The following is a 10,961-nucleotide window of genomic DNA, read 5'->3' on the forward strand; positions in this document are numbered from 1 at the left end:
TCTAACAAAAGTCCTCTTGTATGTTGTTCTTCTTGCTGGGCAACTTTTTATTTTATTTTATTTTTTACGTTTGAACACCAGAATCTTGTTTTTCCCCTCTCTTCTAAGATCTTTCTTCACATTATTTTTTGTCATAATTGTCATCTTTGGTTTCTGCATAGGTGATGGGCCTTACTACTCCCGGGCAAGCAGAAATCACCAGCCTGAACTCGGCCAACATTGACGACGTCTTAAGTAAGACATTATAAAACAGTGAACTCTTAATAACCCTGTCACTGGATTTTCCATTGACAAGAATGTATGTTTTTGTTTATAGATAATGCCGGCGTTTCCTTAGTTAACTTTTACGCTGACTGGTAAGTGGCTTGTTTGTCTGCTCTGTAATTCTGTTGTGATAATCAACATTCCACCAGATGATTGCCACCATGTGCGATGGCAACTACGAGGCTGTACACTAAACCTCCTTCACACAAAGCTGATTTGTTTGTTTATTCTCATTGGAAATAGTGGTCATCAAAATTATCCTACCCAAGTCGAACTGTTTGCATCAGGTGATTTTTTTAAGTAACTTTTTAACTGTCTTACAGATATGAAAAGAAGTTAACCTTTGTAAGCTGCAGCATGCCTCGATAACAGTTTAACCTCTTAAGTTTTGTAATCAGTTTCCAAACTCAACTCTCAACTCAACTCAACTGGAAAATGTATTTAATAATCTAGTAAGACACTCTAACTGTATGCAGTTTGAACATTAAATAGCCATCAATTTTCTCTACTACTTATTCTCATTATCATCACAAGTGAGCTGGAACCTATCAAGTTTAAAAAAAAAACAAAAAAAAACAATGTATTACCTAGAAACATTAAATTAAAATGTACCGAATTGAGATCACACTTTGAGAATCACTGTTTTAGGGCAGATTGGGGAGGATCCACTATATTTAGATTTTCATCCAATGGAAATGGCATATGAACACAATCAGACATGGTTTAAATCTCAATGATTTCAAAGGTAGGAAGAGTCAGCATTCCCTTTCTCACCCCTTCAGGTGCAGATTTAGTCAAATGCTCCATCCCATCTTTGAGGAGGCGTCGAACATCATGCGGGAGGAATTCCCTGATACCAAGCAGGTGGTGTTTGCACGAGTCGACTGCGACCAACATTGTGAGTATTTACAGCTACATACTTTTACCGCTCACCCTTGTGAAAACACACAAATGTATACAAAAAAATAGTAAAGTAGAATCTTTGCCTGAAAGCTTTTTAGGGATCATTTTGCCGCATGGCTAATGCCGCTGCAGTTAGATTCAAAACTTGGCATAGAAATGTTTCCAAGATGGCACCAAGCCAGGAGGAAAGAGACAGATTGTCCAAAAGTTTTGGAGTGTTTTACTCTTAAAAAGGAAGAGAAGTACAATCTATAACACAACAGAATATCTACCATTGCCAAAACCAACGCATTTATTGATGTTAGCTAATTTAAGGCCTTATAAAGAAAGCCATGCACATGCACTGTTATGCGAATAGAATGTGAAGGGACGAAAATCTGTAGTCCAGCTTCTGATTGGTTAATTGCGTAACTCATTCACTCGCAACCATTTTAACTGAAGCAATTCCCTTCGCTCTCGGCTGTTTTACTGAATTTTGGCTAATTATGTAAGGCCCACAGAATATTGTGTTCTATTGCTAAAAAACATGGAACCTACCAAAAGAAAGATGAGAGCCTCTTCTTTCAGCAGGAACAAAGTATATTTCTATCTGTTTCGGTTTTGCAGCAATTAGAATTTCATCATTATTCACAAATCTGTTTTAAGCTGTGGGGAAAACAGCTGGTTTGCAACACGGCCCTGGTTGATCTCTTATACTCTGCTGCTACCTGCTGGCCATTTTTGTAAAAACTACAATTGCTTCAACCGTTTTCTGCAGTTTAGAGGCTGTATCAAAGCCTTCTGTATGCTCTAGCTAGCATTTAAAAAAAAAAGAAAGAAAAAAAAGACAAAAACGTATAATTACGTCTTTGGGACATTGGTAATATATAAAATAGAACGTATTTATACGTTTTTGGGAGCAAATGCGTTGATTAATGAATGTGACTGCATGTACTTTGTGGGTTGCTCACGGGTTAGGGGCTTTGGGTAACATGTCTCCACTGAAATATGCACCCTTTTAAATAAACACGTGACACCGTCAGTTGAGCCAAAAACACTTTCCTGACAGTGTCAATCAAAATTGAGCATTTTAACTTTACTTATTAGATTACTTTAATTGGAAATCTTGAGCTTGTGTATCTCATGTCTGCAATCTAAAGAGGTGAAAATTAAATGACAGTATTACTAAAATTGATATCCTTTCAAGTCTATCTTTTTAGCCCTGTGCAAGTTGTTGATTAAATGCACTAAGCAGTCCAGCACCTTTCATGTTATACGTGCGAAACGGAAAGGGCTCGCACCCGCGCACACGGCGCATTTGATGGCTCTACGTACGCAAAGATGGCCGCCACACCAAAGTGCGGCACGGACACAAACCGGCCGGCCGCATCCTTTTGAGATAAAGCAAATTAAAGGGAATTATTGATGACCCGCAAACTGTTTGAAGACTAATGACAAAACTGCTTCTTCCTGTGAAGCTTGGAGGCTTAGAGACGCCCCGCCGAGAGATTGACACCTGCCACACATGCGCGTGCGCACACACACAGGGAGGAAGTGTCTGCACAGCCAATATTTACCCCTGGTCGGGGGGCAGCTTTCATGTGCGAGATCAGAGCTGCGAGCTGACTGAAGGTTGTGTTTTCAGCCTTTTCACCGCCACCATCGCTGCAGCTCCTCGGCATCCACTCCCCCCCCACACCGCGCGTGCGTGCTTTACTCCTCTTCATCAATCAATTTTCTTCCTCTAACTTCGCCTTCTGCCCCCGTGTAGCCGACATAGCCCAGCGCTACCGCATCAGCAAGTACCCCACGCTGAAGTTGTTCCGCAACGGCATGATGATGAAGCGGGAGTACAGGGGTCAGAGGTCGGTGGCGGCCATCGCCGAATTCATCCGCCAGCAGCAGGTTGACCCCGTGAAAGAGATCCAGTCCCTGGAGGAGCTGAAGACTGCCGATGTGAGCGGCATCCACACACATTTTTGCTTCCAGTGTTGATTATTGGCCGAGGGGGCCGAACAATTCATCGAATTTGCAATGTAGTAGAAAGCAATTTTTAAATCACAAAGGCTGCAATATGGGAAAAAAAAATCAGCTTAATTCCAGTTATTTGTTTACTACAAAAATTCCCACTGAAATTTAAAATGGGCATGCTGCTAACTACATTGAAAAAAATTCTAGTTAAACTCCTTGTAAAATTTACTTTGTGAGTGCGTCAACCTTTATTTAGGCTTTTTCAAGTAAATATTACTCCCCATTTTTTCAGTGTAGTACCGGTAACCCAAAATTGTGGCATGTGAGATTAGAAATAGACATGTTTTGTTCAGGGCCAATACCAAATCTGATTATTCGTAGTCAAGGAGGCTGACAAGCAATATTTGAAGAAAGCAGATATTCATTTTCTGTTAAAAAAAAAAAGAAAAAAAAAGGGAGGGGTTAATGGCGTCAACATTTTTTAAAATGCAAATGCAAATCTTTGTTGTAATGTTTTCAATCTCGTTTATTGAACGATTTTTCAGACATTTCAAAATTTATTTTTTATTATGTTAGATAATACCAACATTTTAAAATACCTGAAATCTCTTTGTTTTGTTTTAATGTTGGAAAAACAAAACAAAAGCTTCCCCGAGTCAGCAGCATTTCTTATAAAGTCAATTGAAAATTTAAATAGTTTGGTGAGTTAAAAATTATTTTAGATTTACCTGTCAGATTAAAAAATAAATACCGGTAAATAAATAAATACATAAAATAATCCTGATATTCATTAAAAAAAAAAAAAAAAAAAAAAAACGTGGAACATGGAACCTGCTATATGAAAGATTAGAGCTCTTCTTTCATCATGAAAAAAAAACGTATATTTCTATCTGTTTCGATTTTGCAGCAATTACGATTTCCTCATTATTCACAAATCTGTTGGGGAAAACACCTTGTTTGCAACATGGCCCTGGTTGATCTCTTATACTCTGCTGCCACCTGCTGGCCGTTTTTGTAATCACTACCATTGCTTCAAACGTTCTCTGCAGTTCAGAGGTCGCATCAAAGCCTTCAGTATACCATAAAAAAAAAAAAAAAAGTCTAAACACATCTTTGGGACACTGGTAATATTTAAAATAGAACGTATTTATACGTTTTTGGGAACAAATGAGTTAATTGATGGAGTGTGACTGCATGTGGGTTGCTCAATACTTTGGAGACCCCAATCAGGAAACATTTCTTCACTGAAATATGCCACCATTTAAATACACATTTGACACTGTCAGTTGAGCCAAACAGATAAAAAAAAAAAAAAATAATAATAATCCTGATATTCATTAAAAAAATATATATATTCAACAGTTTGATTCGACACCCCTCATAGTAATTTTTCTGTTTCCACAGAGGAGCAAAAGGAACATCATTGGTTACTTTGAGAAGAAAGACTCCGACAACTACCGCACCTTTGAAAAAGTCTCCAACATCCTGCGAGACGATTGCGTCTTTTCGGCTGTTTTCGGGTGAGTCAGCACCTCCCACCTCCCGCCCGCTATGGCTCCAGGTGTGAACTTGATCCGGATGTTCCCGCCCTCCAGGCCCGTGTCGGAGTCGGAGCGTTTCAGCGGGGACAACATCATCTACAAGCCGGTTGGGGAGAACTCCCCAGACATGGTCTACCTCGGCTCCCTCACCAACTTCGACCTGAGCTACGCTTGGGCTCAGGACAAGTGTGTGCCTCTGGTCAGGGAGATCACCTTTGAAAACGGAGAGGTTTGACCCCAAACCCCCAAATCTTCATCAGTGATATCTTCTGATGTATGACATCGTCTTTAATAAAATAACGTGCCTGTTTTCCAGGAGCTCACTGAAGAGGGCATCCCTTTCCTCATCTTGTTTCATCTCAAAGAAGACAACGAGAGCTTAGAGAAGTTCCAGCAGGAAGTAGCTCGTCAGCTCATCAGCGAGAAAGGTGAGATTGTCTTTTTTTTTTTTTTTTTTTTTTTTTTTTTTAAGTTCCTTGTGATGCAATTGGCTCTGAAATGAAACATAGCTCACTGTAAAGAGACAATAATTCGATTAATAAATTGATTATTTATAGGCTGTATTTAATAAAAAAAAAAAAAAAAGTACAAATCCTAACAATTTCAGCCTCTCAACAGTAAATATGTAATTTCTGTAGACTAATCAAAATAAGGCACTCACAAATGTCTACTTTTACTTTGAAAAATATTTTTTATTATTATTATTTTTTATTATAATTATTTTTATTTTTTATTTTTTTATTTTTTTTTACAATTCTGCCCATTTTCTGATATTACACACCAAAGTAGTAACATTTTTTTTTTTTTTTTTTTTTTTTTTTTTTTTTTTTTTATTTGTAGTACTTGTGTGCAATATTTAAAAAACACCATGGGAGCGACGTCATCTGAAGGTGCTTTTCTATTGGCTGCTGCTACTAGATGACGTCACTTCTGTGTGACACACTTTCAAACGTCCTTATTCCGGTTAATATCAAAATAAATGTACTTCAAATCACATTTAAAATCATCTCCAAAGGCTCATGCATTAATTACCAAAGACTAAAACGAAGGACATTTGGCAATCATTATATTTAGTTCTAAAATGTAGTTTCAGTTAGTTTTTGTTTTTTAAAAAGAATTTGGTTTTTATTTTATTTCGTTAACAAAATTGTATTTTGAATTTTAGTTTGTTTTCTCGTTAGTTTTAGCTATCTAAAATAACCTTGGTTGTTTCCAAGTTTGAAATTTACAATGGAGCAGCATTAGATGCTCCCCCAACCCATCACCATTGAAAAAAATGTCATTGACAAGTATGGTAGCAGATGTTAAAATATTATATTTACACAACTACAAATGAGCAAGATGCACTACATTCTACATTATTACACTCCATTTGCCACTTTTTTGTTCTGCTCTCAGTTTGCTCTTGAATAAAATGAGTCTTCTTACTCAGAAGTAGTAGAGAGCCTTGTTCTCCTTTTGTGGTTTTGTCTCATTTTGACTAATGCGTTTAATGTGGCGACGGTTTTGTAGTTACTCAGCACTTTGTGGAATTGGGGAAACAGCCCACAGGAGAAACAGAATCCCCTTTTCACACTGCTCTGAATGCAGAAATATTTGACTTCACAGTCTCCAGTTTGCTACATGTTGCACTGTTTTCTTTCTGCCCTCAGTCTCCTCTCGAATAATATGGCTCCTTACCAAGAAGTAAATACCGGAGGGCATATTTCAACTTTTTTGTTTTTATGTTGCCAAAAGATTTTAGGATCCGCGAAAATCGTTAATGTCATGAATGTTTTTCCTGATGGCAAACTGTTGTGTGTGTTGCTCAGGGTCCATCAACTTCCTGCACGCCGACTGCGACAAGTTCCGCCATCCTCTCCTGCATATCCAGAAGACGCCCGCCGACTGTCCCGTCATCGCCATCGACTCGTTCAGGCACATGTATGTGTTCCCCGACTATAAAGACCTCAAGTAAGTACCGATGTCTTTTCTTCTTGCTTCTCAACAGTGGGCCTTTGCCAAGCAGAAATTGGCATAGTTTCTAATCAACAACTATTTATATGGTCATAGATAAAATCATTTAGAGACATTAAAGGTATACTTGACTCATTGAGCCACTTTCAGTCATAAAAAGTTATTATTTTGTCTATAATTAATGTTGTAACAATGTACAATTAATAGATTTCAAAAGTAATTTTTCTACTTGCTGTCGACTGAAGATAACATCACCTGTATTGAGGAAGTAGGTAACGAGCACTCATGGCTCAGTTTACTGACCAAACCCAGAAAACAGGTGAAACAAGTGAAAATTGTCCAAATTCTCAGAATTTCAGCATCTCAACAGTAAATATTTTCAGATTTCTGGAGTCCTTCATGAAAGCCAGACTGATTATCTTTGAGTTTAATAAAACAAATGATTAGGAAATAAAAATAGACACCTGCTTATACTTTTTTTTTTTTTTTTTGCCAAAAATAGTAAGTGACTTCTACTCTTATTTGTTTCATTTTCGGTAGTCAATTTGAAATAATGTCCTGTTTTTTTAATGAAGGGACAAAATTAAATATTATTTAACTGAGTCATTGAAAAGTAATTGACAGATTAATTATTAAAATAATCATTTGTAGTACCATTTGTTGAGTTTTCATAATTGTTCATTGCGAAAGATGACAATGGCTTAAATCATGTAAACAATATAATTAAAAAAAAAATCTGGATTTTTGTCTTTAAAAAATAAAATAGTTTTTTCCCATATGCCTGTCATCAAGCAAAAACAACGTTTATGAAAACCTTTTGTAATGTACTAAAAATGAAAAACAGACACTGACTTTTGATTGATACAAAGATACTTGTTTTGATAAAATACTATTCCGCTTATAATTTACACTGGCAAAAAACTGTGCCAATTAAGTGTTATTGTAACTATCAACTTTAATACTTTTTTTTCCTCTTTTGTCAGAAATGCAATTAGAAATTAGAAATGCAAATAATGCCCACCGTATTATGCAGTGAGGTTCTACTCTACTCCACCTTAAACTACTGTACAACTACAATAATAAACATGTTAAAGTAAATTACCTTTTGTAATTCTTGTATTGAGCTCATAGTATTATATTAATGTCACCAATATTTTGACCTGTATGTGCGTGTCCTACAAAAAAGTATTTTTTTTTTGTTTTTTTTTCCCCAGTGGAACGTGTGCACCAGTGTTATTGCAATAATCCCATCATGTCAAACCGATGAGGCAAATCTAATGATAGCTGACCACAAATCTGACTAGTGCTTCCTCTCCATGCTTAATGATGTCATGAGCCACCATTTTTCTCATCTGCCTTAATAAAGAAGCATTTATTACACGCATACGCAGTGTAATCGGCTATTGCGCACCAGCCAAAAAAATGTCGGGCCCTTTCTGAAAGTGTCCATTGTGAATGGGCCAGGACAGCGGTGCTAATGTGACATGATTTGGCGCGGGCAATAAGCGCTAAGCTAATCCATTCTAATCAAATGTGCTCGTATTTATTCTGCCCCCACCCTCCCCAATCAGAGCCCGATCGCACAGACACAAGCCCCGAGGACTGACCGGCCTCGCCGGGCCTAATTGCATCACATCAGCGCAGCGTGTGGCGCACAGCTTGAAATTGCATTAGCGCAGCGTATGTTGTATGTATGCGCTAATGCTAGGCGCACACACACACAAGCTCCACCGGGGGCGCCGTCCGCGTAACGCGACAGCCGCTCATGACCTGTCATTAATAAGATGCTTTATGGATTCACGCGCCGTCATGTGACCGGCGTCTCTCATTGTCCTTTCCAACGAGTCGGACCGGATGCGTGGAATGCGACGTGGCGGAATGTCCCGTCGCATTCACGGCCCGTTGTTTGTGCTGAATCTTTCTAGTATTCCTGGCAAGCTGAAACAGTTCGTGCTGGACCTCCATTCCGGAAAACTACACCGGGAGTTCCACCACGGTCCGGACCCCACAGACAGCACGCCCGGACAGGTCTGGATACACACTGCCTCGTTAGCCTCTCCGTCACCAAACGCAAGCAAATGACAATACAAGACAAGACCTCCCATTGCATGAACATTAATCAACAGATTTACGTGCTATTCACAAATATTCTTGGCGTGGATACGCGGAATGCTCTTTTGTCTTTCTTCTCGTGCTGCGTGACCATTATTGGCTCTGTGCGTCACGCTTTGCTAATAAGTTACCGTCTTTTTTTTGTTTGTTTGTTTGTTTGTTCTTAATTAGCCCTCGGAATGGCTTCTAAGAAACAGGAAACCGATAGCGATAGTGTTAGCAAGCTCTTGGCATGGACACGCGGAAGGATCTATTGTGCTTCTTGTTGCGCTGCGTAAGAATCATTAGCTCTGCGTCACGCTGCATTTACAGTATTGTCACTTTGTTTGTTTGCTCGTAATTGGCCCTTAGAATGGATTGTAAGAAAAGGAAACTTGCTTGTGATAGTGTTGTTAGGAAGCAGATGTCAATTTTTGAAACAAGCGTGTTAGCTTAGCCTTAGGAATGTGTGTTTAGTTAATGCTAACGAACAATGCTAACACAATAGACAACATGCATAGACTGGCTAATGGATAGCATCCGTGTTGTAGCATTAACCATTTAAAGGAAAGTCGAGTCTAAGAATGGCATTTGGATTATTATAAATTTTTTTTAAACATTTTTGGGATCATTTTCACCCACTAAACGTAAAAAAACGACACAAATTGACAAGTGCTTTTCACAGGACAGTGCAATTTGTGGATTATGAATTAAGCCCATTTTTCACTTGTTGTGAACAGTAAATGACATCACAGTTGCTCAGGTAACAACCAATCAGGGCTCAAATGTTTTCTGAGTTTGGTCATGTGACATTGCAAGCTGAGACATGATTGGTTCATTACCTGAGCCCTGAGCAACTGTGATGTTGTTTAGTGATGACAGCAAGTGACAAAAAGGCCGCCCTGTGAGATGGATAAAACATGCAGATTTTTCTGCTTAACTCATTCAAACCCAAAAACGTGTTTCAAAAAAAAACAAAAAAAACTTTTTAATACTTTGTCCTTTACTCCCAAAAACATATTTAAACGCTGTTGTTTTGTTTTGCAAGAGCATACAGAAGCCTTTGATGCAGCTTCTGACTTGATGAGGTGGCTTAAAGCAATGGTAGCTATTAAAAAAAACGGCCAGCAGGTGGCAGTAGAGGATAAGAGATCAGCCAGGGCCATGTTGCAACAAGCTCTTTTTGTCATTGTTTTCACCAGGAATGTGATGATTGGTGAGACTGCTATATTCTAATGCTAATTGCTGCAAAACGGAAACAGATAGAAATACACCTTTTTTTTTTCCTGATGAAGGAAGAGACTCTATTTCTTTTGGTTGGTTCCATGTTTTTATAGCAATAGAACACAATATTCTGTGGGCCTTGCAAAATCAGTCAAAATTGAGCGAAGGGGGTTGCTTCAGTGAAAATGATTGGGTGTGAATGAGTTAACTGATATTCCTCAAACGCAATATTAATCAGAATGACGTTTAGACTATTAGGGCAATTTCTCAGTTTTTATAAAAAAAAAAAAAAAAAAAAATAGAATCCTAAAAGGTGTTATTTTCCATTTTTGGCATTTCCATTCATTTCATTAGGGGAAAAATAATTGATGACGACTTGGAACATCACCTCAAAAAATACAGTTATTAAAGCACAAACTGCTGCAATGTCAGTATTTTTATTTTTTTTTAATTTCTTAGCCCTTTGTGCTTGTCGTCAGCAGGAGACGGGCGACGTGGCCAGCAAACCCCCGCAGAGCTCCTTCCAAAAACTGGCGCCCAGCGAGACCCGCTACACCATCCTCAGACGGGACCGCGACGAGCTGTGACCTCAGCCACCTTTTCCTTCCAGTCACCCTTTTTTGACTCAATGCCACGCCTCGGGAGCGGGTGGGCGACATCTGGGGAGGGGGGCTTTGGGTCAGGACACAGGCCAGCGGGACAGAACAGCAACACCCAACACTCTTACTGAAAAGAGATGAAGAAGAACTGGAGAAGAGAGAGCGAGAGCCCGTCACACAACCATGTTGGAATAATCGATATTTTCTTAACTCGTAACATTTTATTTTGGATTTTGGGGAAGGGTGAAAACTTAAGAAGTGTGGGCATGGGGGTAAAAGCATCAGGAGAAGTGTTTTTACGTTTTTTTTGTTTTGTTTTTTTGAGCTTGTACATATGTTTATGTTCCATGGCATTTGTTGATCTAAATTAAATGCACCGTTATTTTTCTTTAGTTTATTCCATTCACCTTCACTCCACTTGCTCGTTCATTCT

The 10,961-nt window shown here is 38.6% G+C and overlaps 1 protein-coding gene across 2 annotated transcripts in view; it reads left to right on the top strand.

Moving 5' to 3' along the window:
* Window positions 1-10,916, top strand: part of erp44 (endoplasmic reticulum protein 44) — a 13,355-nt gene extending 2,439 nt beyond the window's left edge. The window contains exons 2-11 of one of the 2 annotated variants that reach the window (XM_077527774.1): window positions 162-234; window positions 317-356; window positions 1,047-1,162; window positions 2,918-3,102; window positions 4,522-4,637; window positions 4,713-4,887; window positions 4,975-5,086; window positions 6,470-6,611; window positions 8,540-8,642; window positions 10,409-10,916. In XM_077527774.1, coding sequence (XP_077383900.1) covers window positions 162-234; window positions 317-356; window positions 1,047-1,162; window positions 2,918-3,102; window positions 4,522-4,637; window positions 4,713-4,887; window positions 4,975-5,086; window positions 6,470-6,611; window positions 8,540-8,642; window positions 10,409-10,516 — 1,170 coding nt within the window. In that variant the 3' untranslated portion in view covers window positions 10,517-10,916. The remainder of the gene's footprint in view (window positions 1-161; window positions 235-316; window positions 357-1,046; window positions 1,163-2,917; window positions 3,103-4,521; window positions 4,638-4,712; window positions 4,888-4,974; window positions 5,087-6,469; window positions 6,612-8,539; window positions 8,643-10,408) is intronic. The other variant, XM_077527773.1, reaches the window with a different exon arrangement.
* Window positions 10,917-10,961: the final 45 nt, after the last annotated feature.

This window comes from Festucalex cinctus, chromosome 7 (genome assembly GCF_051991245.1).
Source record: "Festucalex cinctus isolate MCC-2025b chromosome 7, RoL_Fcin_1.0, whole genome shotgun sequence".
Classification (NCBI taxonomy): domain Eukaryota; kingdom Metazoa; phylum Chordata; class Actinopteri; order Syngnathiformes; family Syngnathidae; genus Festucalex; species Festucalex cinctus.